General features: G+C 38.2%; 1 protein-coding gene across 2 annotated transcripts; it reads right to left on the bottom strand.

Moving 5' to 3' along the window:
- Positions 1–823: 823 nt before the first annotated feature.
- On the bottom strand, positions 824–27113 carry LOC117420693 (major facilitator superfamily domain-containing protein 10-like). Of its 2 annotated transcripts, XM_034034225.3 has the most exons (13): positions 26353–27113; positions 24567–24770; positions 17449–17545; positions 16854–16957; positions 15754–15912; positions 14255–14443; positions 12648–12756; positions 12255–12366; positions 9196–9304; positions 9003–9093; positions 2895–2942; positions 2332–2421; positions 824–1680 (listed from the first exon to the last, which is right to left on the bottom strand). In XM_034034225.3, exons 2-13 carry the CDS (start codon positions 24750–24752, stop codon positions 1577–1579), a joined length of 1398 nt encoding a protein of 465 aa, XP_033890116.1. In that variant the 5' UTR covers positions 24753–24770; positions 26353–27113; the 3' UTR covers positions 824–1576. The 2 variants fall into 2 exon arrangements, with proteins under 2 accessions (XP_033890116.1, XP_058882263.1); XM_059026280.1 differs by lacking the exons at positions 24567–24770; positions 26353–27113 and adding an exon at positions 17961–18830.
- Positions 27114–27219: the final 106 nt, after the last annotated feature.

Raw genomic sequence — 27219 nt, 5'->3', positions numbered from 1 at the left:
CACACTGGACCAATTATGCACTTGACCAGTCTACAGGCCAGCCTATTGTTGTAACAAACCACTCTGAAAAACTTAAAACAAATGTTTCTGAAGGACTGCATGGCATAATGGCTTTGAGCTAGTATTTTAACCGTATATGTCCTCTATACATGAAGGCTTTGTACCCTTTTTTTTCATTGTTTTACTATAATGTGTTTTACTGAGTTTTATGTAATAATAGTACTAAATATTAGCTACATTTTGAGTTCGTAAGTGATCTAAGTCTCGTCCTACTACATATGCAACTATTTTTAACTTCTGATTTGTACTTTTTCTTTTTATGACCAAGTTCCACATAGGTTTGTTACACATTTCTGGAATATACATTTGTTTCATCCACAAATAAAATTCTTTTAAAACTAAAAATGAGTTTTATTTTATGAGCAAATTGCTGTTGATTTGGGTAAGTATATTCAGTCTGCCTTTACTGAAGCCATCTCTTCAAGTAAATATCATTGTATCCCATTATCAAAGTGCTGCACGTAAATAATACACAGAACTGAAGTTTTGATGTGTCAAAGTATTAAAACTAGCCTGAGCTTCATTATTGGTGTCTTGTCTCAAAGAACAAGTGTTTGTGCTTATATAGCACTTGCGCGTATGTTGTGTTGTCTTCTGCAATAAAGGGTTTAGAGTAATGTGTTCTGTGACAATTCAAGATTACTTTTAACCTTTTTCAAACACTGCTTGGCATGTGAGATTACTGTACAGATGAACAACTAAACATATTTATAGAGCAACCAAACTTTGTTTAAAGGGAACTTCCTCCACAAAATGACACATACAAATTTAAAGTGATTTATTTGTAAAACAAAGTGTATACAAAAACAAAGGCACTTGCATGATCTCGATATAAGTCCTGTAAGTGTATCTTAAAGTGAACATTATTATTCTTCAACTAACAAACCAACTGATTTGAAGGATGCCATCAAGATGTGTCACTCTGCAAATGCTGTCATTCTGATGTTTACAATCTCGATGGCTGGACATTTCTAGAAGACAAATGATGTCCATATAAAGCACTTAAATGCAATTTCCCTTATGGGCACATTTATGGTAGTGCTAAATCAACCCTCCTTCAGCATGGTTTCGTTTCACTGTAGTGATGCAACTTGAGAATCCAACTGACCTTTTACTCAAGCAACATATACTCTATGAAGATCAGAAGATTTGGTACCACACTTTACTGCTGAGCTCAGTACAGATTTTGGATCCTCATGATCATTTTTAAACCAAAACCTCTACATCACATAAGAGAGAATGGTACTGTAGCTCCCTTTAAGGGCTCCAGTTGATATGCACACATATACAAAATGTCTATAGTAATCCAGCAGTGTTTTATTTTTTTATTTGAGTGTAATTTACTTTATATATAAAAAGTATTAATGTAGAATATAATTTCTTTTAAAAAAAAGTATTGAACAGTAAACAGGTTTCCTGTGTGTTTTATTTGCAGTTATATCTCCAGGGCCCATTGCAGAACAGCAGTGTTTCAGGGCTCTTCCTCATCCTGTCCAGTTTCTCTTAAATCTTCCCTTCATTCTGTTTTTGTCTGTTTGATAAGCCTCAAAAGCACAAGAGGGACAATGAAGAAGGCAGAACTAATAATGAAACATATCTCTGCTCCAGCCCACCAATACACTGCAAATTTAAACAGAAAACATGAAATCAATATTTAGCCTTATAAAGACACACAATTGAATGCAGAAATACCTGCTGCAGTAGTACTGTACTACTCACCATCTAGTATTGTGTTCCCCAGTATCCTTGAAACATTTCTCAACACCATACATTTATACATACCACAATTGTTTAAAACAAGTTTTATTTTCAAGGCTTTTGTTTAGAAAGTGTTATTGAAAGTTCCTCCATGCAATTACTAAAAGTATATATTTTTTTTGCTTTTTGAATAGTCTGGTTTTCTGAGGTTAAGAAGAAACTGCTCAATTTTGAAGCAAAAAAGGACTTTGTTTCAGGATAGGAATTCTAGTTTCTTGCTACTTTTGTAATGTTGCAGATTATTTTATTCCCCTCTGAAAGTTAAGATTCTGCACTCCATTCAAAATACCTTAAGAAGTAAATCACCCATTAGCGCCAAGTCCAGTCCTTATATTTATTGTAATTGTTACAGTAATATAAAATAATTACAGATTTACAATCCAAAAAAGAGGGAGGTAAACCTGTTCTCTAGGCCAAGAAGGGACCCACTTGCAAGTAGAAATCAGGACTTCAGAAATGAATGCTGAGTACATTAACTGAGAGATATCTAAGCATATCTTTATGTTCTCATACCAGTTGATGCTATAATCGGTCCTAAAGCTCTTGCAAGAGCGCCCAGACTGCGAAGAATCCCCATCACAGTCCCCTTCTGACTAGCAGACCCTAGACGAGGAAAAGATTTAGTTGGCTACATGGAAAGAATCAGTGTTCCAACTATGAGCCATTCGGGTATAACTTGTCATTTACAGCACAAGTCCATGCTTTCAATTTGAATGTGGTACACATAGCCGACAAATAAAACCCATAAAAACAACTTTACTGCTCCTTCATCTGTGATCTGTAACATTGCTATCTCAGTTACCAAAAAAAACCCTGTGAATTAGACTTGTGTTTTTTTTTTTAGATGCAAATATTCCACCCAGTCATTCTGCATTTGTACACATGCCTTGCTTTATTGCAAAATCTATAGGCAAAAGTATGTACTGAATATATAGATTTTAAAAAGTCCACAGCTTGGTAATAATACCACGTGTGTCTATTACTGTAATACTTCTGCTTCTATGTTTTCCTATGTTTTTAGCTTGTTAGCTTGGCGTATAAACAGTAAATATGTGCAATACATGTAGGTAACTTACCATATGCAGACACCAGTGTGGACAGGCATGGCACAACAGTAGCAGCAGCTGTAATTAAACCATTTAACAAATTAAAAATTACTGTACTAACCAGCACCCACTCACTGGATGTTTATGGGTATAGCTGCAAACACTGTAAGCCAGCTGAAGTTAATGTTAGAATGTCATAGCTCTAGCTAGATGCTGTTCAGTCCTCAGAATAAACTCGCATAATTGTTTTAATGTTTATCAGCAGTACCATGTAGGCAGCACCTCTTCATTTCTTATATAAATGTATATCAAGAAAAGTCAGTGATTGGCTGGTCTTACACTCTTGCTTACATTGATAGTGCTTTAAGGTGCTTCTGTTAATTTCTTATTGTGGCTGATTTTATTAGACACATTCCCATTAAAGTATTTTACCTTCCAGGGTGTCTTGGCAGCGCTAAATCTGATTAGAGACAAAGCCTCTGAAGCAACTATTATAGGGAACAGAGCTGTACAACCTTTTTGAAAGTGGAGTGTTTGATAATAAAGCATACAGTTATTACCCTGTTTAAAAATACAAGTGTATTCTTGCAGTGTGTTGTGTCCACCACCATTGGCATCAGGAACCCAAAAATATATGACAAAGTGGTTGTAAGTGGCAAATCACGTCTGAGTAGAACTGCAGCTCATGATTTTCAAAATGTGTATATTTAATCAACATGTTGGCTTCAATGTGAGAATACCCTTGCTGTAAAAAACTACGCTAAAGTTAAACACAAAGAGCAAGTAAATGTAACTGAATTAATTCCTGTGCTTTTTTTTTTATACTAGCTATGTCCGAAGACAAGGCACGTCCGCCCTCCACGTTAAAATATAGTTGGTGAACTGGGAGTCATGAGCCAGCTCATCGCCCAAAACAGTGCAATAAATATATATACAAACAAGTTGTTGATGCCCTCTAAGAACTGACCAAATAAAATTGCAAATTAACCCATTGATTGTGTTTTATTTGTTTGCATCATTAATATTTAACACAACAGTAAATCCAACACAATTTAAAAGAAAGAAGAGAATCTCTGACAGCACAAGCCTCCTCAGATCGCTGCTGTCCAATTGAAACTGGCGGTTGAGGTAACCTTCCCCCCGTCTGTCTCACAGGCAGCCGCTGATTCCTGTACACCTCATTCTGTTGGTTGACAAGTTTGTACAGGATACAGCAGGCAGTGGCAATTTTGGGAACAAACTAATGCTGCACTTCAGTCAACTTCAGTATCTGCCACCTCCCTTTTCAAGTGCCCACTACCCGTACTCGCCCAAGCGTGGTGCTGAATGCTTCCTCAGCAGCTGTCAGCAGTCCGGACGGGTAAGGTTTCTAAGCCAGGGTAGTATACGCAGCATCACCTGAACCCCTATATGCTGTATTGCCTGAATGAAAGATATATATATATATATATATTATAAAATGTCTCTGCCGGTTTTCAGCCATGGTGATCCGCAATACCTGTTGGTCAGTTTAATTTGATACCTTTGAGTTCATTTTTAATTAATGAGTCATAAGATAAATTGGTTGAAACAGTATTCACTACTAAACGACATGACACCCCACTAATGAAATTTGAAAAACAATTTGGGCAAGAGCAGTAAAACATATTATTAAACAACCAGGCACTAGGTATTTAGAAATCGCAGCTTAGATTCTCTCGTGTACCAGTTCTCTGTGTGCGGATGGAAACAACATTTTCACGAGCCATCTATGAAAACAGCATTATGCGTAGCTAATTTACATATCAATCCCCACCTTTACTCTTTATTTGCATGACGTCGGATGAAAAGCCGTGTTTTCTCAAGTAAAATAAACAGAGCGAATGGAAAGCCGAAAAGCATTTTGCACGAGACATTTTTCTCGAGTAAATGTCTCGAGCTAAAAAAAAAAAACATGCATGGAAACTCCACCAATGATGCCATACACAATGTGGTGCAACAGCCTTTACGCAAGCTGCAAGTCCACTTTTGTGTCCACTCATGGTTTTTGCCCCATCCGTACAAATATCGACACCACAATTCCACTCTGTTTTTATCTATCATGTACCTGTCAAAATTTCTCGTTGGGGCAGGGATTCGAAATGGAACGGAAACTGGAATGATAAACGAAAAAAATATATATATATATTTTTCATGGCACAGAAACAAAAGACAAAACAAAATTCATTTATTACGTTCTGGAAAGAAAACGACATTCAAGATTTTGTTTATCGGTTAATAACGTTTTTTTTTGTTTTTTGTTCCCTTTCAGCCTGTTCTCTCTGCCTCTCCAATGTTTTCAAACAAACAGTAATTTGAAAAAAGTGCTCTTCCCATGGTCTTACACCTCAGTGATCAATGACAAAGCATTACATCACAGCCAGCTAATGAAATTCAACATTCCATTTAGCTTGCTTTTTCGGAGCAGCCAGTGAATCAAATAGCACTATATCTGCCTTCAGTTCAGGCTTCCACCTTGCAGTTGGATACATGCTGGATCCACATTACGTGATCAGTCTTATATTCGCTCAAAATAAACAGGTACTGTTATCAACTTATTATTAAGTTAAGTACACAGAAAACTAGCTGTAAAAGTATGTGTGACAAGTAAAGAGCTTTGTTAATAATCAGAGGTTTGCTAGTTATATTCCTGGCTATTAAGAGTTAAGACATTTTACGTCGACTTGAGAAAACAGCAATGTTAATTGTATAATGAATTTGTTTCGTTGTATTCTCAATCATTTAACGACTCATGATTTAATTCTTCAGTGTTTCATTTTCATTGTTATATCCAAAAGAAGTATGTAGAAAAGTTGCATGTGTGTACAGGTTAGATTTGATGTATGTCTTACTGTGAAATGTGCATACCGACAATAACAATGTTCCCCTTAGAGCTTAATAATAGAGTATTCATACGTAATTGATTACTTTGGAGAGGATTTTCTTCTGCATAACTTTTGTTTAAAACAGAGTAGCGATGCAATAAGAAATATGTAGGTTATGGTAAATATATAATGCTTTGAAGAGATGTTTGTCACAAAAATGTTTTTTTGGTACTACCTTTCAAATATACGGCAGATGTGTAGAGCCCTGTAATTATTATTATTATTATTATTATTATTATTATTATTATTATTATTATTATTATTATTATTATTATTACTATTATTATTATTATTAAGTTAAAAACACCACAAAGTTGAAAGGTGGAACAGAATGGGAAAAAAGCAAGTGGCATATTTGATGGAGCCATGATCTCGATAAGCTGCAGTTTATTTCAGACAAACATCACATTAAGTTATTAGGTTGAATGTAAGGACGCTAACCCACCAAAATTGTTGGAAAATGTCGCTGTTTTGAATTGTTTAAAAAAAACAACGAGACTTAACTGATCAGCAACTTTCCTTTCACACACTATTGATTCCATTTCGATTGCTGCACAAGACCTTCACCAATCGTATGAGGTTTTCCAATTGTTGCTATTTGGTAGGGGACCGTGTACGATGCTTCAAGTGCTTTGGCAGGTGTAGCGCTGCTTTCTTCGATTAACCTCCTCTGTCCTTTGAGTTGAAAGAGCTGTGATTCGAAAAGATCTCATGACTTTATCTTTGAGGGCAGGATGTTTGGTCTCCAGATGGCGTTACTTTTAGTTTGTTTGGTTTTATGCTATCATTGGCAAGAACATCCACTCAGACAACACATTGCGGTCGCTGATGTTCATCAGGACCAATACATGTAAATCCCAAGTCCAAGTGAAAAGGTTGGCATTTCCTGTTTTTTTTTTTGTCTGGCTTTACCTGCTCCTTCATCTGGATCAATATCCTCAACTTTACGTTTTAGAAAAACACTCCATTCTTATTGTTTGCCGTCTAACATTAACACAGCTGATCATTCGCGAGAACAAATAACATCTGAGTCACGTTCACGTCTCTACCTTCACATGTCAGTTTGGGTGCTAAGAGGCGATGACATGTGTCAGAATATTGTTCAATGAAGCTTTGGTGTGATGCACCTTGTTTTATCAGATATTTATTAGTCAGGTCTTGCACCCCCCTGATAATCTTGTCACACCCCCCTAGGGGGGCGCTACCCCCAGTTTGAAAACCTCTGGGTTAGGGTATACAGTTATACAGTATACAGTTTGCATATTCTGGTATTAGCACCACCTTTCATCAAATAAAAAGAAAACATCTCTAGACATCTAAACATTCAGACTAAGTCTGAAGCTGCAGTTATCCCAACTGAGGGCAAGCAGGTAAAACTTGCCATAACTTTTAATTTATGTTACCACGTTAAAATTATTAAGGGATGTTAAGATTAACCATTTACTGCAGCAAAGTGTACGATGAGCTCCTCAAAATGCCGCCGGCTTACTGCTGTGTCTTCCAATGCTTTTTCATTGTACAAAAAAAAAAAACCCAAAAAATCGGTTTAGATTAGTATTTTGCCGGAATCGTTCGGTTTGGAATTTTATGCAAATGTTGGTTTCGGTTCGGTTTGGGAAAATCATAACCGTTGCACACTTATACCTAAGACTAGGTATTGTCCTTGAAGTCTACTTCAAAAGAGTCACATAGCTCAAGAGCCATCTGTTGGACAGCCCTGATAAACTTACATCTTACATGTGAAACACTATCTGTGAAATTCCCACAGGTGCATCCTGTTCCTGTGTCTGATAGCAAGAAATTGTTATCTATTAGGACTGCACAATATAGTGCTGAAAGATAGCTTGTACTTTTGTCTTCAACACTAAAATGTAACTTTAATTTTGTAATGTGTCTTACATTCATTAAAATCCAGCAACAGAATTAATGGGCAAATCTCATCTTTCCAAATTACGCCCTTCATGGGCTCGTTGGTTAAGGCACATTCAGCCTGTGGAATACACCCAGTATTCCATGAAAATTCTTGAAGCATCCACAATGTATAACCTGACTATTGCCACAAGGGTTGAAAATGTGTCATATTTAGACATACCACCCACTGGAGATCACTTTTTATTTTTAACATTTATTTATAAACAATAAAATTGGAGAGTGTATCTTGCACTCTTTTCTATGCTGTACTTCCTGTTGAAAGAACGCATCCGACATAGGAGTTGCTTTTGGGAGTTTAAGTCCTTGTAGGAAAAATAATTCTGAATGTGTCTTTTTTTATACAATGACTCTTCCTGAGCGCATTTTTTAAATATATACCGTATTCCTTCGAATTTAAGATGTCCTTGAATTTAAGATGCAGCCCAAATTTCCCATCCTAAACCTGAGGGGAAAAAAATCAAATAAAGATGCATTTACAAAGATGCATGTACTCATATAAGAAAATGACGTATGGAGGTAGTTTGCAGCCATCTGCTCATTATACAGAGTGTTACAGTTATGCGCTGCTTCTCATTTTCAGTTGTCTTTACTTGCACATGTTTTGCTCCCTTTTTGTGAACTGTGGTATTGCTTGGCAAGTAGAAAAATAGGGAGGTCGGATTAGATGGATTTGTTTACATCGAGGAGGAGAGTCTGCTCTGCAGGATAACTGTTACGGAACCTTTCAACTGCCAGTCAGTCACGTTGCTGCTTGTGTACTTGGGCAGTCACATCTTTTGTTGGCAATTTTAATACATGCATCACTATACTGTGCTGGAATTTAAGATGTAGGCCATTTTTTTGAAAAAAAAAAATTGGTTAAAAAAGTGGTGTCTTAAAGTTGAAGGAATATGTTATATCTTCAAGAAAAAACAACTCAACATTCTAAAAGTTTACCATTTATTTTCTTTAAAGGAACTCAAACTCCCAGAAGCTAGACACATTGGCTCACATGTGAGTACCAATCAGTGTTTTTCCTATGACTGATGTGTTTTCAATGGCAACTTTATTCCTTCATGCGACTTTAGGAAATTGGCTGGAAGTGCAGCACTGAAGTATCTGCAATGATAAATGTTCTTCTCCAGCTTCAAATAAATGACCATTAAAAAATAAAATTCAGCTTTATCGTAATGTGTGTGTTTTCATATAGGAAAATCTGAGACCTACAAAATTATAGCAATATATATTAGGTACAATTTACTGAAATGATTTTGTTTGCATCATAGACTTCAAAGCACAAAATAGCAGAATTTGTGACACTTACCAAATGAGTAAAGTAACAGCCCAATGTACAGCATAGTCACATTCCACGCCAAACCAACCAGAACGAAAGCTGGGATCAAAAGGATTATCGCCTAAAAGACATAATTTTTGGTTGAGCTATTATATGTTTTCTTGTTTTAAAAATCATGGATAGAAACCTAGGCTAGGTATTTTTCAAAAGTCCTTGTATTCACCCTCTTGACGGTTTTAATCTGACTTCCTGGTTTGATTCTTCGGGCATAACCTCCTTGGATGACAGCCATTGTAATTCCAATGAAGAAAAACATCTTTCCTTGCTGCATGCTGCAACAGGAGACATATAACCAGTTTAAATGTGATTTCCCAGAATTATTTTGGGTTTGTACTATATGAAAGAAACTTAAGTGCTATCCCAGTCCTCCACTCCTTTCGCGCTCGCAAAATATCTCACCAGCACCGTTCTAACTCCATCCAGATCTCTCTGCCCCTGCCCCCATCTACTCCTTCCTCCTGCTCTCTCTCTGTCTCTGGCACCCTCTGGAACTGACGGTCAGCCTGCAACAAAGCTGACTTCATTGCTGCCTACGCCTCTCATCTCTCTCTCGACTTTCTGGCCCTTACAGAAACATGGATCATCCCCAAGAACAATGCTACTCCAGCTGCTCTCCCTCTCTCCATGTCCTCTCTCACTCTCCACGCTCTCCAGGAGGTGGCGGGGAACTGGATTCCTACTTTCTCCATCCTGGAACTTCGATACCCTCTACTCTCTCCTCCATCTCTGTCAGCACTTTTGAGTTTCACACCATTGAGTAGCATTCTTCCTGTCATCTGCTTTTTATTGTTCTCCCCGTTCCCCTTGTTCATTTCCTTGACAAGCCTGACTTCTTTCTCTCTTCTATCACCACTCTATTCCTATAATTTTGTTAGGCAATTTTAACATTCATCTCTCCAACTGCTGGCTTCCTCCCTCTTCTTGATTATTTTTCTCTCTAACTCTTCCCCTTGCCTCCCACACAAAGTTGGCCGCCAGCTGGACCAGATTTCTTCCAGAGACTGCTCTCCTCCTTCCCCTACTATTACCCCCTCTCCTCCTCTGACCATTTCTTCATCTCCATTTCACTCATTCTACCCTCTCTCTTCCCACTTCTCTTTTATCACCGTAATCTCCGCTCCCTTCCCCCAACCACCTTTACTTCCTCTGCTCTTTCCATTCTTCCCCCTATTGACTCATTCTCCCAACTTTTAGCAAACTCAGCCATCATAACAATTTCTTCTTCTCTCACCACAACTTTTGACTCCTTCTGACCTATCGTCTTCCACATTGCTCGCAACCGCCCCCCACCCCCACCTCCAGCCCTGGCTATCTACATTCCACTCATCCCGTAATGACCTCTGCACTGCTGAACGGAGATGGAAGAGGTCAAAGGAACCATCTGATTTAGACCACAACTGCTCCCCTCCTCTCCTTCTTGTCGACAGCCGTTACCTCTGCCAAACATTCCAACTATCAATCTATCATCCCGCTGACTTTTCTCCACCTTTTCCTCCCTCCTCAAACCCTCCCCCACTCCCCAATCCTCATCCTTTACACCCAATGACTTTGCCTCCTTCTTCTGCTCCAATGTAGAGGACATTCAGAAGCTATTCTCCAGATGATTTTCTCCTTCCCCCTCCCCACCTGAACACATCTCACCTTCCTGCCTCCCCTCCTCTCCTCATTCTCAACGATCACACCTCTACCTGACTCGGACCTTTCCTCCTTACTCCTGGACTCCAGGCCAACTACTTGCACCCTGGACCCCTTCCTACTTGCTTCTTCCAATCCATTGAGCCCGCTCTTCTTTCTTTGCTTTCTGGCTCCTTTTCCTCAGGCTTCAAAACTGCTCGTGTCACTCCCATTTTTAAGAAACCTTCTTTTGACCCTTCCTCTGCCCAGAACTATCGCCCTATCTCTCTCCTCCCAGTCCCCTCTAAAACTCTACCAGCTGCCATCCTGCCTCACTGAGCACTATGATTGGCCCTCTTCAATTTGGGTTCCGTCCTACGCATTCTATGGAAACCATCCTCCTCTCAGTAACTGACTCTGTGCTTGGGTTGCCTTCCTCTCCTCCATTCTATTTCTCCTTGACCTCTCCTCTGCCTTTGACATCTCCTCTCTCTCTCTCTGACCTGGTGATATCAGGCACTGCTCTTGCCTGATTTTCCCATCTCTCTAACTGTTCTTTCCAGGTTTCCTGGCATGGCTCTCTCTTCTCTTTGCCCCCTCTCTACAGGTGTACCTCAGGGATCTGCCCTATAGACCCCTCCTCTTCTCACTCAATGCTTCTCCTACTACCTTTACTCTGATGATGCCCAGATCTTCCTCTCCTTTCTCTCCTTTGACTCCCACATCTCCTCCCGCATCTCAGAATGTTTCTCAGCTATCTCAACTTGGACACATTCACACCACCTCAAACTCAACCTCTCTAAATCTGACCTCCTCTACTTTCCTGCTGCTTTCTCTCCCTCCTCCATCTCAGTATCCCTTGACTATCACTCTCTCTCCATCTCCTTCTGCTAAAAACCCCTCCCTCTCCTTCTTGCAACACATCTCTTCCATGACATGCACTTGCAGCTTCTTTCTTAGCAACATCTACCGAATCTGTCCTTTTCTCACTACTTATTCCACCCAACTCCTGGCCCAAGCTCTTGTACTCTCTAGACTACTGTAACTCTGTCCTTGCGTCTCCCTGCTTTGGCTATCCTCCCCCTTCAGCTCATTCAAAATTCTGCTGCTCGTCTTGTTTTTTCCCAACCTCGCTACTCTCATGCTACCCCTCTGCTTCGCACCCTCCACTGCGTATCTATCTCTGCTCGCATTCAATTCAAGACCCTTGTTCTTGCCTACCGCTCTCTTCACCACACTGCCCCCTCCCACCTCCAATCCCCCTCTCTATCCTCTCTGCTCATCCTCTACTGGCTGACTAGTCATTCCTTCCCTCCACTCTCCATCCTCCCGTGCCCGCTCTTTCTCTTCCCTAGCCCCTCTCTGGTGGATCAGCTACCGAAGAACCTCAGGACTGCTCCGTCTCTCACTGCCTTCTGCCACCTCCTCAATGACTGAATTGCCTATAATTTCTGAAAAAATGGTAGGCAGTAATAATTGAGGAAACAGTCACCTTGCAAACTTGCCATACCAAATCGGTGCTATAAGGGCCCTGATATATTTCCTAATTAATCGCATGTTCAATCCCTCTTTCTAGTTTCAACCTAAACTGAATCCTGTAAAGAGTACCTGGTAAAGTGGAAGCGCTGATGAGTGAGGAAGCTCAGTGTGTACTCCAGTCCAGAGAAGAGAAACAGGTAGAAAAAGTAGACCAAGCCCAGTACTTTAAGGCTCTGCAGACCTAAGCAACACAGGAGAAAGAATGTATATATGTCAGATGTGCTCACAGTGTTGGATACCAATTCAGGGATGAAAATAAAACTCTTTATTGTGAAGCAGTTTCACCCATTCCAGGTTTTAATACATGCTTGATTAGCCACAGTGTACAAGTCACACACTTATCTTATTAAACTTGTAGTAAAACCAGTAATGGATCAAACTACTATATGAAAATATAAGTATAATAATAAATTAAACAATGATGTCTAATTATTCTTAACTAAGGAACAAACTGGTACTTACTTTCTTTTGAAGGAGAATCCTTTCTTCTAGTAATAGCAGAGAACTGAAATAGTGCCACTGGGCTGAGCAAGTCAACCGATTCCTGTAACCCAGAATTCACTGATGAAACCTGAGAAACAACAGAGATTTCAGCTTATGTTAGATTACATGAGTAATTCTATAAAGTAATTAGACTTCTTGTATGGGCTGAATATGTTTCTTGGAAGCTGTTTCACTGCTTTCAGTAAAAGAAATGGATCAATTGTTTGGAAGCAGGCCTTTGGTCTAAATAGATATCGTTTGGCGGAAGATCCTAACTGTGTGACCTTGGACGAGTCTACTTTTAGCTCAGTCTTGGAAATGCATAGGCTGAACTCAAAATAACTGAAACGTTCAAGGGAAAGGTGGAATTTATTCAAACTATTTAAATCATGTTCTGCTTACTGTGCATAATGTAATTTAACAAGCTTTTTTTTTTTTTTTTTTTTTTTTTTTTTGCGAGTCCAAAGTGCCATACATATTCCAGCATGCCCAGCCATTGGATAGGTGTATTAATGTACCCTTGTTTTCCCCATGCTGACATATAACAATACAAATCAATGGGATCTCAACTATAATATGCTACTATTTACAAAAATAAGGATTGTTGACCCATATAGCACAATGCATGCAGCATAGTAAAGCTATTGAGAGTCTATTTAGTTATCACAATAATAAAAGCCCTCATTTCTTTTACAGCCCCCCACCAACTTTAACTATGATGGGCATAGTACAGTATGGATTGCAGACTGAGCTTGGTTTTAGCGCGCGAGTCATAATTAGGCTAGCTGCTATTCGATTTTTATTTTTTGGCCAAATCGACGATTAGTATAGGTGTTTATTTAAAAAGAATTTACCGGGTTTTTTTATCTTTATTTTTCCATCCAGACTCTTTATGCCATTGAGAAACATCTTACTTAGAGAAACCCCTTTATCATATTCAACATGCAACAAAACCATGGTTACCAACACTCTAATTGAATTAACGTTTGCTCACAGCAGAGTTATACCTTGTATAGATATAAATCTTACACAGATTTAAAAATGGTCTCAAACTGTAGAAAACACAGCATATAAAAGTGTATTACACAGACTTTTACAGGATAAATTTATGAGTAAAAATAATATGCACAGAACAAAACACTAGATAGTTGAACAGAACTAACTTGCACTTATTATTTGGAGTCTGAGCTCCCCCTCTCCTGCTTCAGGCACAGCACAGCTGGACTCAGAGTCACTGGAAGGTAATGCAGACAGGCTTGCTTTGTCCTGCCGCAGAGACTTCAGCCATCGGTCAGGATATTGTGCACAATATTCATGAAGTGTTTTTCCTCTTACTCCCCATTTTCAAATCAAACAAGTAACTGTAACTGTCACCGTATACCTATGGCAAAACTGACGTTTATCCTATTTACATTTATTTCAACAAATTTGATGTTTAACGAGTTCACCCAATTAATATCGAAAAGTAGCAAGCCTAGTCATAATGGTCTAGAAAAAAGAGGCTTCCACTAACAGCACTAGAACATATGACAGTTTGTGTTACATCATTAAAGATCATTACATGTTATCTGTCTCTAATAACTCACTCTGTTTTCTTTGTGAAGCGTCTCTGGAAGCATTAGGAAGATGAATAATAAGTCAGCAGTAGAAAACATTAGGCCCAACAGTGCTGGGCTGAGGTAAAATATCTCCCCCTTGGCTGTGTTCATAGCAAAGTATGCACCAATCATTGGGCCAACAGTAAAACCAAGTGAGAAGGCAACACCAATCATGGCCTTAAAAAAAAAAAAAAAAAAAACACCATGTTAGGTTTGAGTATAATTCAAGGGCAGAACATAACAAAATGTGATCCCTAATGCTCCTATATAGTAAGTTACAAAAAAACTGAACTTTCACTATCAATTTAGTTCTTTGAAAGTGAAGCAAAGTACAGTATACCGCAGTTATCATGCAGTGCAGCTTGAAGTGTAAAACCAATACTTTCTTTATCCTGCAGGGTGCACCAGGCGTAAGTTACACAGGGGACATGTCCCCCTCACTTTTTCAACGATGGGGAAATGTCCCCCTCACAGTGCAGCAGTACTAAAACTTGTATTTCTCAATAATTTATTTGAATAATCACTAGTCTGCATAGAGTCTCCACTAGGACCCAGTGGAAACACCAATCAACTGCGGCAGCGTTGGTGCACACTGCATTATGGGCAATCTCAAGCAGAGAGGAGAAAGCCAACCCCACACCGACTGTTAAAGAACTGTTTCTATTAGTTTTATTTTCTTCTTTTCAATTTCGCAACTGTGATACCTTTTCCGATGTCTATGGTGTCAATACTATAAAATATTTTCTATTTGAACAATGGGATATTATTGTTATAAAGTGGCTATGAAATACCCCCGCCTGTCCTCTGAAGAAGGAGTTCATGACCGCAAAGGCAATCTGAATGAAATGAACGTTTATTTTTAATTGTATTGCTTCAGTATATTATGTAATAGGGTCATTCAAGGTGCGATACCAGGGTAAATGTGATAAGTATTTAACATACTATACTATACTATAGAGTATATTTGAAGAACACAAGCCAACAGATATTTTCATTCAACATTTTTTCATTTGGGAATTGGTTACATAAAAGTAATTACACTTATCTTGAATTACCCGATCCTAATAACTGGATGACTCAAAAAGTGCACAAATTAATAATTTGACAATACTAGTAACAAAATCATTTTGTAGGTGGGGTGCGTCCCTATAAAACCAATTAAAGTCCATATTTTCCGGAACTAGTTTCCGTCTGTTCAAAAGGAGGTGTCTTATGGGTTTTATTCAGTAATCTGGCTTGGTCCCCTGCTAAATTCAATTCCCTACATTTCGCTTTCTTGTTGCCATGTTTTGGGGCAGTCACTAGCAAAATCACATGTGGGATTGATAGGTTGCTGGAGGCTGGGCTCTGGATGCCGATCAAGGAATGGAAAGTCTTTACAATATGTTTCTATGGTAATGTATCACTGTACAACCCTAAGAACTGCAATAGTGTTGTTATTCCACACAGACCTACTTGTTCACGTATAGTACAGTTTTCAGTCTTACCATTCCTTTATTTCGCATTTTGGGGCATGGCAGGTCAGCAATGATAGCTGTGCAAAGACTGACGTTCCCTTTGCAGATTCCTCCAACCACTCTCGAGAGAAGGAAGACACTGAAGTTCCAGGAAACAGCCCAGAGTGCATAAGAAGCCATCAACCCCACCTGCAATCACAAACACAGAACCGATGTACAGTACTATAGCCAGGGTTCCCTGCCAGGACAGAAATACCCAGTTTACATGGTCACATTAATCGATCTGCCTTTATATTACCCAGAGAATAATCAATGGTGAATGCAGTAAGAATGTACAGCCTGGAGTGTGTTGTATGCTTATAAAATGGTTTAATGTCAAAAAATCCAATTGTTGTAAACAAATAAAAAAAATACAAGAAACAGAAGTGACCATACCTAACTATATGTCTGTACTGAAATATTAACACATCAGTGGAATAGCCTATCAGATACCGTAGCTGGAAGTAATTTTATACCAAATAGGTTACAAATGTCATGTTTTTATTTATTAAAAGTAAAAATGAACACTTAGATGTTTCCTTCATAACATTTAAACATTTCCATTCTTCCTATGTTTCAAATGTAATATATATACGACCAGTATAAGTGATGTAATAATTGATTTATTATTATTATTTATTCAAATAGCTTGGTACAGTAGGGGTCTATTTTAATCATCTAAGCAATGATACATCTAAAACGGTGCAACTCTTCAACTCCCGCTGACCTTTTTTTCACAGTATCCCCCCCGAGGGAAAACACAAGCAAGAATAATACAGAGTTGAAGGCTGGCAGCATTTAGATCTTCAACTGTGTAGACCATTAAGACCATGATACACAAGGCAATTATTTTGCTTGCGACGCCATCTTCATGCTGCAAGCAATCAATTTGACGTGTGTAAACCTGCTGTATCACTTGTCTCATGATATATTTTTACTGTCGGTGCATTTTGAGCATGCAAAAAAAAGCACAAACGAGACACTTGCCTTGTGTAGTTTACCAAGCAACCTATCACCAGGTTTGTAACCAAAAATAATTGCTGGTGAAATCACATGACAGACAGACAGTGAAACAATATCTATAAACTTACTGTTGAAATCATCATTAATGGTCTTCTTCCAAAATAGTCAGAAGCAGCGCCAGTGAGAGGGGAGGAGAGGAACTGCAGCAGAGAGAACAAGGAGCCAATCAGACCTTGTGTATGTTAAGAAACAAAAAACATACATCAGTAACAGCACAAACTAAACTGACAAACCTGTTGTGTACAAACTGAACTAAAAGGCACGTTTTTACTTGAGCAGTTAGCTAATCCACCTAGTTATTTAGTCTGTCAATTTATATCCATTGTTCCAGTTGCCAGCAGACCATGTGATCTACAGCACAGAAAGCACAGTACCAGGAAACAACAATATAATAAGTAGCATTGTACTGTACTTGAAAAAGCTCTAGATTCCAAATTAACAATTATCTTCATCACAGTTAATAAAGGACCATAGAAATGGTTGTTCATACTAAAAGAAGTAAGAAAATAGAATTTAAAACATTTATGATGCATGGAATTTTTTAATGCCACAAAAGCTGAGCACTTACAGGATTGAATTACATGACTCAGCTGTTTTGCAATTTACTGTACTGTATAGTTAAATAATCCTCACACCCCTAGTCCCCTACCTATCTCACCTTACCTCCAAAGAGAACACTGTTGTATTTTCTTTCAACAGGAACCCCTATCGTTTCACCAAACCAGTCCACGATGCTCTGTAGAGACTGATATACACCATCCTGCCAAAAGCAATTAATCCTGTTTAGTTATGTATCCTACTTTAGCTAAAAAAATCATGTGTTAGTACTGCATAACCTTTACCCGATAAGCAAATTACTATACACCACACTAGGGTAATGGATGTCCTGAAAGATAAAATGTTTGGATTGCTAACATACAGATTTTTTTTTTTTGTGTACTGGATTTTTTGTTATATTGCCACTTTTACTATAGTGCCTGTCCTGTACTTGTAGGTAGACAAAAGGACTCATGGTGTGTTTACCCTGGCTGTTTTTAGGATGGCTTTGGGCTGTCTCGGGTCTTTTTTCTGCAGTGTAAACGCACACGGCCTACTCTTAGCTGTCCTAAAAACGTCCAACTAAAGACGTGGCTCAGCGCCAGCTTAGGCCCTTCTGAAAGGCAGTGTAAACTCACCCGACGTGAGGGCCGCTCGGCTCCTCTCCCACGGAATCTAAACAGGAAGAAGCTGCAGTGCAGTTGCAGCGTCACAAAAAGAGAAGAACGACTTGATACACAAGCATCCTGAATATTTGAATTTATTAACTGTTTTATATTGGGGAGTATTTGTAAATATCTAAGTTTTATTATTAAGTTGTCATCAAAAGTGTACATACCCCAAATATCCATACATTGGGCTATGTAAACTTTTGCTTTGTTAAACAGGTGCAGATGCCGGTGGACGTCAAAGAAACAAAAGTGTAATATTTGAGTCTATCGGTGAGAATTATTTTAAAAAATGCTATCAAAAATAATTTTATACAAAAACTATTGTGGATTGTGTTTTTCCCAGTTATTTTATTGTAAACCAGTTAGTTATTGGTTTAGTTTCAAACACGCTTTCACACACCGTCTTTCTGTTGTTTGTTTTTATTGTTATTTAAATAATTATTTTGATTGTACCAATGATTAGCTTAAAAAAATTGAATAGTTTTTTTTTTTTCAAATGTTTTTTTTTTTTTTTTTCTGACAACCACGGCGTGACCTGGGGAGAGCAAGAAAGCAGAGCTGTCATAGAGTTGTGGGGCAAAACTCAAATCCAGAGTGCACACTAAGTGTAAACACAAAATAAGTACATATACCGAGAAACAGCGGCAGGTCTGGCGAAAGAACTGTGCTACCCCCTTTCCGCACATTTTAATTATAGTTTGTCTGTTACACAATTGCATTTACATGCTATGTTCTAAGTTTTAAATAAAGATTGTTTTAATAAAGGTGAGATAATATTGGTGAAGAAATGGAATAGAGTTCTTTTGAAAAAAATTATTATTACAGTAATAAACAGCAAATTTACTTATCTTACTCAAGGTGAAATCCTTCACATAACAAATGGGTCAGGAACCGCTATGTTGTGTCAAACACTGTCTCAACGAATAACCATTTTTCTTGTAGACTGCAAGATAAGTGTATATATTTTTTAAGATGAGTCCCCGCAATATGAACACGACACTGTGTTGTTTGTTTGTAATACTACTTTGCCTCTTCCGCCTTTGTGGTTTGGGGAGGGGAAAACTCGTCATCCCTTCAGTGGTTGTTATGACGTCACCGAGCACGTATTGTAATTTAGATGGTATGCATGCGCATTCGGACCTAAGCCGGCTCAGGGCACAACCGCAGTCTAAACGCTATGTGAAAAATGATAAGAATCACCGTGATCAGTTGGACCTGAGTCGGCTTAGGTTCGAGGTGGTAGTGTAAACGCAGCATCACAGTAGTTTAATTAAATTCAGGTACCCTGTACATGACATATGAGCATACATGTGCCTCTACCTATCTCTCATGGGTAATAATAAATATAACTGAATTATGTCCCTTATTTACATTATACTACACTATCTAAAACAGCAGCTCTGGATGTCAAACTAACACCAAAAATCCAGAACCTTCTGTTGGTCACATGGGCAAACCAAAGACTCTTTCCAAATCATTCCATCTATAGCAAGTAAATTATGTTTCTCACATAGAGGTCATTCAATAGCTCTCAAGTGACTATGTTCTCATTGTGTTTTCAAGTTAGCCTTTTCATATTATATCTTAGTGGTGGCTCGTCATAAGATGCTACAGAGGCTAAGCCTACGTGTAGTTTTGTAAAAGTAAAAAAAGCTTACCTTATGTCATGCTTTCCAAGGTCTACTGTATTGCTATTGGCTAACGTAGCCTCAAACTGTGTGGGATTCTGTGTGTCTTCAACCTGCAATCACCCTTTGTCTGTCAAGTTTTAATATATTTGTATTGGCTACATGATGCAAGTTTGCAGCTAGCTTCATAATTAGATTTAATCTTGACGTATCTGTTGACAGGCAGGTAATGGGTCACGTGTGGCTACTCGCTTAAATTTCGATTTCTATACAGTACGTTGTAGATTTTTTAAAATTCATACGCCATTTTCCTCGCTTTCAATTGAGGTAAAAATAAGAATAAAAAATAACAATAAAGGTCATCCAACGCCTAAATTGGACCTTCTTCAACAGGGAGGACCAAAACAAAATTGCCTTTTTAATTGCTTGTGGTACGAAACAACGAAATGGTTGAGTGTGAGTATTCGCTGTTTGGTTTTTGAAACCATCTTTATCTTTCCAGTGGATTTCTGTGGGCTACAGTGATTTAAAAAAATCTTCCACGGGCTGTAAAAATATTTTTTCTACAAATGATATCACTCAGGATTCATCAATTAAGTAAGTCCACAATGTTTTTGTTATATTCAGTTGCTTGCCTTATGTGCTGCATATACGACATTACTGTATTACATGTCTTATTAAATTACGAAGTACCTTTTGAAACGTGCCATGTTTTATTGCATATAATAAAATTATATATATATACAGTGGTTTGCAGAAGTATTCACCCCCCTGCAAAGTTTTCACATTTTGTTGGCACCTGAGCGTACATATGTACATAAATTAGCCTTTACATGTAGAATCTACACAAACTACTCCACATTGGTAAAGTTAAAAAATGCATATACTGTAGAATATAAATAAGTAAGATTTACAGAGAAAAACAGATTAATCTCAGTTGCATAAGTATTCAACCCCTTTGCTGCAGCCCTAAATCAGCTCAGGTGCAAATGATTTGTTTGAAAGGTCACAAAATTAGTGAAATGGTTTCAGCCTGTGTGTACTCAAAGTGGTTTAACTTGTAGATAACTTCCCTCAGGTATATAAAGACTTTCAAGCTGCAACTCACATAGTGATCCAACAAAGCAACCATGAAGACCAAGGAGCTTTCGAAACAAGTCAGGGATAAAGTGGTAGAAAGGCACAGAGCAAGAGAAGGGTACAAGAAAATGTCAAGGGCGCTGTAACAGGGGAGATCTGTGCTGACTGTCTGGCGTATGCATGGTTCTGCAGGAAGAGGGCAGCAGCCTCGTAAGATCCGCTTGTCAGTCATGGCAATGACACGGAGAGGTGGGGAAGAGGGTGTGTTGGCTTTCCCTCTCTCAGAGTGGCTGATAGGCGGGTCTTGGGGGATTGCTGGACCTATCAAATAACGCTCTGTTGTTCCCCCAGCTCTGCCCCTCTAGACCGACAACGAGCTAGTGGAAGCGCTGCTCTAAGAGACCATGAACGGACGGAGAAAGAAATCAAAAGAAAAACAAAAGAGAAGAAAATAAAAATACAGAGAGCGGGGAACCCTTGGGCAGACCCCCAACAGTGTATGAGAATATGTAGAGGGAACGGTAGAGTGTAGGACGAAGACCCAGGCCGTACGGCTAACGACGGTCGGGGAAACGCTGCAGAGTGCAGCAACTTTATTTTGCAGTTTTGTTTAAAAGTGTTCTATTTTCTCTTTTCCTGTGTACCTTCTGTTTTTGATTATTATTTGTTTAGGTATCTGCGAGTGTCTATTTGGTCATTCTTCGTTACCATTGCTGGTATCTGGGAACGGCGGACCTACAGTATAGTGCCACCTGCCGGTGCATAATAAATACTGCACCCAAGTGGTGTTTAGCACTACAAATTTCTGTCTCCTGTGTCAATGAATTCCTCACCTTTCCACAAGCGCTGATTATCCCTTTCAGCACAGTGAAGTCCATCATTAAGAAGTGGAAGATGCATCATACCACCCGACACTACCCAGATCAGGTCACCCTCCCAAACTGAGCAGCTGGGCAAGCAGGAAACTGGTTTGGGATGTCACTCTGAAGCCAACAATGACCTTGAGAGATCTGCAGAGTTCTAGGTCTGAGATGGGAGTCAGTGTTCACACATCAATAATAAGCCAGTCCCTACACAAAGCTGGCCTGTATGGACGGGTGGCAAGAAAGAAGCCATGACTCAAAAAGCCTCATCTTAAAGCACGTATGGAGTTTGCGAAAAAGCATGTAGATGATACTGCAGACATGTGGAAAAAGGTTTTGTGGTCAGACGAGACAAAAATTTAACTTTTAGGTCTAAATTCCAAACGTTGCGTCTGACGCAAGCCGAACACTGCACATCACCCAGTCAACACCATCCCAACTGTCAAGCATGGTGGTGGCAGCATCATGTTATGGGGATGCTTCTCTTCAGCAGGCACTGGGAAGCTTGTCAGGATAGAGGGGAGAATGGATGGTGCAAAATACAGGTGAATCCTTGAGGAAAACCTGTTTGAGTCAGCCAAAATTGGAGAGGAAATTCACATTTCAGCAGGACAATGACCCGAAGCACAGAGCCAAAGCCACACTGGAGTGGTTGAACAAGAAGAAAATTCATGTTCTTGAGTGGCCCAGTCAAAGTCCTGACTTGAATCCAATCGAAAATTTATGGCGAGACTTGAAGATTGTAGTCCATCGATGATCCCCAACAAACTTATAAGAACTGGAGCAATTTTCCCATGAAGAATGGGCAAAAATGTCACCATCCTACTGTGCAAAGCTAGTAAGACCTATCCAAAAAGACTCATAGCAGTAATTGCTGCAAAAGGTGCTTCTACCAAGTACTGACTTAAGGGGCTGAATACTTATCCATTCAGTAAATTTCATTTTGTCAATTCTTTTGCAAGGTTTGCTGACATTTAACCTCATCCTCATATAACAGTATTCAGTTTAACCACTACAGCTTTGAATAAAACAACCACTGTATATATATATATATATATATATATATATATATATATATATATATATATATATATATATATATATATATATATATAGCCTCCCCACTTATTAAAGTCAGGAGTCGCTACTGTTATATATAAAAGTTATTGCCATGTTATCAGTATATTTACTATATAAAAACAATATATATTGAATTATGGGGTTTAATCGATTAATGATTAATCGAATAATCATATCTGTGGGCTTTGAGTGATTACAGAACAATTGATCAATTAATCTTGTCTACTTGAGTGCCTGTGGCAATGTGCCCCGCCCCTGTGTGTATTTTTGTGTTTTATGTTGTATGTAGTGTGTTAATGTTGGTGTATTGTAGTTGGTACATGGGATATAATGTGGGTAATGAGCACGAGTGTTTAAAATGTATAATTGTATTTAGGCACGGGGATTGCACTTCACTTCACGTGCATTTAAAGTATGTAATAATATGTGAGCACGGGGTTGCACAGAATTAGTTCACGTGCTGGGATTCAAGTGAATAATTAATTAGTAATTGAATCCCGGCACAACAGTTATATATAGATGCACAAAGCACTCCGTCGGGGTTGGGTGTTCGGTGAGGAGAGAACGGGAGAGAGAAGGAGAGTAAAGGAAACTAAAAGAAACTAAAAGAATAATTGTTATTTGTTTTGCCTCACCGTTTTTGTTTGTCTGTTACTCCACTGTTCGTTTAAGTGTTAATCTGTTTTGTTTGTCTATTTATTTTAGCCGCAAGTCCAGTGTGCTGTTTTTGTTTAAAACCTTTTTATTTTGTTCATTATTAAACCACGCAGCAGCGCAATTCACATTTCACTTTGCAGTACTGTGTGTTTCTTCCAGGTCTGACATCACCACTACAGCCTGCTTGTCACAGTGCCTTATCAAAAAACAGTGCGTGAAAAAGAAATCTTGAAAAATGGCGGAGGGTACTTACTGGAAGGTATACCCAATATTTCACAATATCTCAGAATGAGGAAAAAAAGTCAAGTTTATCATTTCTGTTGTAAGTTGATTTTTCTTTTTATTCAACATATTTCTTTGAACAGGTATCAGAAAATTTGTATTGAAAAACGTATTTGTCTGAAACACTGGCTGGCTTAGTGATTCACCTACAGTGACCTACAGACCTACAGACAATCTGACCCCCCCCCCCCCCCCCCCCCCCATTTTTTTGCTTATAAAAGCACTACACACCTTTAAACCATCCTCCACACCACCGATTAAAAAGAAACCCCTCAATTTTTAGTTATCCTCCTCTCCTCACCACTAAAACTCTTGTACGTCAAATTACATGTACATAATTATTTTAAAGTATATTAAACATTAGCTGGCATTATGAAACATTTGCATTAAATAGCATTATATTAATATTTTGTATTACTGCACTTGTATTTGCCTTTCAGTACAATTTCATATCACTAGCAAATTAATCGATCGCAGTCTGGATGATTAACTGACCAATAGAAAATGTCAGATTAAAACCTATTTTTATTTTTTATGATTCTATTTTCCATATAGAGAATAAGTAATGAATTTCCACATTTAAGCACTTTTTCAGTTTGATGTACACTCCCTTTGGTGTACAATGCAGGAATATGTCAAATAAATAAATCTGAATTATATCAGGTACATATTTGATTATATTTCATACATATATTGTAGTTACAATTCTGACCCTGCTATATATTAAAAGGTTCTTCTGAACATATTCTGGAATATAAACTTATTTTACACATATCTATATTTAAAATATATAAAAAGTGGCCAAAAATATTTAACATTTATATATGTTTCAGGTGTATTGTAATACATAACTGATATATGGGTACTGCTTAAGGCTTCATTTTAACCATTTTGAATTTCTAGAATTAAAAAAAAGTCTACGAGCAGGAAATGTACTGCTGAGAAGTTGGAAGAAAACAAAAACAACAAAATACAGTACTTACATCTGTCTTCCCATAGTCATCCAGAATTGAAGGAAGCAGCGGCAGAATAAGAGTGAATCCCAGCAGATCTATCAGGAGAGCCAGGAATACAACTAGTATGACTCGAGACGTGCCGCTGTCAGCCTTGGGACTGCTTTCTCCTGGGCTCTCCATCGCACTGTTCCCCACTGATTCACTCTCCGACATATTTCAATGAAGAAGCTCCTACAACCACATAAAGCAAACATGCTGAGTCACCCCATATCTTGTCTTGTACATATCTTTGAACTTGAAAACCAGACTTGCCTTTTTTGGTTTGCTTTTTCACATCATCCAGGCCGAGAGTTTAATAATAGAAAATGGAGTGTATACTGTATGTCTGTATTATTCAAGAAAACTGTCTCACCTTATGCAGATGCAGAATTCCTTAATACTTAATGAATCTGACCCAATTTCAGTGTATATGGTGACAGTGTACAAAACATTATTAAAATGAAATTTGTTGTGGTTTTGCATGTGGGTAGAGTTTTGGGGCTCTAGAGACTTGTAGATTTGGGGGTTAAAAGGTATTTAATACCAACATTACAGGTACAGCAGTACAGCCAGTGGCACTCTTACACCACAGCAGGAAGTGACTACTCACCCACACCACACAAGAACAATAATCTGTTTGGTTTGCTATGAACACAGGAATATCAGTGTTTGACAGAAAACATCAAATTTATAAGACAGGGTAGATATTATTTTGATTCCATTGATTAAACCGTACAAGCACAACACTGATTAGCAATACACATTTCCTAACAAGTGCATTTAAAGTGCTGCCACCTACACTGACCTCAGATTCCATTCCAAGTTTTCATACTACTGCACTCCTCAAATCTGCATGGCAGTTGCAACAGTAAGTGCCCCTTAATAAATACTACAGCTGGGATGCAGAACTAAGAATCACTTAAAATGCAGCACTGGAAAACAGCCAACCTGAAACACTGAAAAATGTTTTTATAATAGCTTGGATGACCATTGAAGGTATGCTGGAATGACCAGTAATATCATTTACTTGTATTCAAGTTGCGCAATTCAAATAATGTTGCAATACAGGGAAGAAAATTGTGATGAAATATTTAAGATGACTTCCTTTTCCTTAATCTAAATGTTATTCTTTTCTCTGACACTTAATATGACAATTCAACCCCATATACTGTAGGTAGAGGTGGAATCTTTAACACACTCAGCTTATTAAGGTGAGGCAGATAGATATATCAGTTTTTGTTTATTTCCTCGCTCCCCCCACCCCTCCATTGCTGTTTGAGGGTTATATATTATTTATAAATACTAACATTAATTCAAAGTGTATTGGGGTTGAAACCTCTCCCTCTCTCTCTATAGATTGATTTTTTTTTTAAGTTGCAATCTCTAGACAATGCATGGAACAAGTCAGTTTTCAACAATACAGTACAACACACGTTACACAGATGTATCCATCGGCTTCTCAATGATTTCAGAAGTGTATCAGAAAATTGATTATTGCTACTGTTATTAGCTACAGTATCTGTGAAGGCAAATATTTGCTATTTGTCTTCATGCAAATACAAAAACTTGTTATGGCATTTCTTGAATAAGTATCAATGTAAGGTAACATTCTGACTGTTCTCCGAACTATACATTTTAGAGTTCTACTCACTCAAGATGTACCGAAGCATCAAACCTCCAAAGCCTTTTTAAAAGGTGTACGGGCAAAACAATAAACACTGTCGTTAAAACTCAAAACATTTTACCGTGTAGAATATTTTTAAATCATACATACCTGTATCGGCCAGATGACTATACTCTATGGAGTTTCTGCAGGCTTGATCAGCATGCTCAGCACAAATGAATGTTTCATTTCATTCTTTTAATGTACTGTATAAATCCAAGACCAGGAAGAGGTTTCATATTTCACTTCGGACAAAAAATGGTGACGGGTGCGGTGCGAATACAAGGAAATAATTTCTGCTTTAGAAATGTAAATGTACGTGTGTTTTTTGTTGCCTGACGAAAACCTGGACGGCTGCTATGCCATTCACAAATAGAGAATGTTGCTGCTTGAAACGTGTTGCTAGGGCCGAGGCCACAGCTTGCCAAAAGCATCCAAAATTATGTTGGAATATTATTCATTGTGTAGACTAGCTCAAAAGATGCCAGCAACGTAAGCAAACACACCCATCTACCCTAAGTGAAATGATGGAGGGATGATTTAAATTTTAGATTTATCTTTCTCCGCCCCTTAAAAATACATACAGAGCATTTTGTTTCATAAAAAAATCTTATCATTAAATAACTAAAATGCTAAATAAATAAATAAATAAATAAATAAATAAATCTGCATTCTAGCAAGCTTCATAACAAACCACCAAACTTATTTTCTGAAGGTTTAGATTCCTTTAGGATTTTTTTTAGCTGCAGGCTTTTCCAATACTTGAACTTAAGCAATTTTCCACTTTCTTTTCTGATCTAAACAATACCATTTCCCTTGATTACTACTTATTGCAGCAGCAGTACAATATACATCATTAAAACGTCGCTGTATCCCAAGTAAATAACTATCTAGATGTAATCAGGAAGACTAACAGTAGAGGACGCTAACTCGATATTTTTTTGGCGACTTGATTGCGGAAGGGATTGTCGTGGAATG

The sequence above is a fragment of the Acipenser ruthenus genome, chromosome 1 (assembly GCF_902713425.1).
Source record: "Acipenser ruthenus chromosome 1, fAciRut3.2 maternal haplotype, whole genome shotgun sequence".
NCBI classification, from domain to species: domain Eukaryota; kingdom Metazoa; phylum Chordata; class Actinopteri; order Acipenseriformes; family Acipenseridae; genus Acipenser; species Acipenser ruthenus.
Note: the sequence above shows the minus strand (reverse complement) of the source record. Positions and strands in the feature narration are given on the sequence as shown.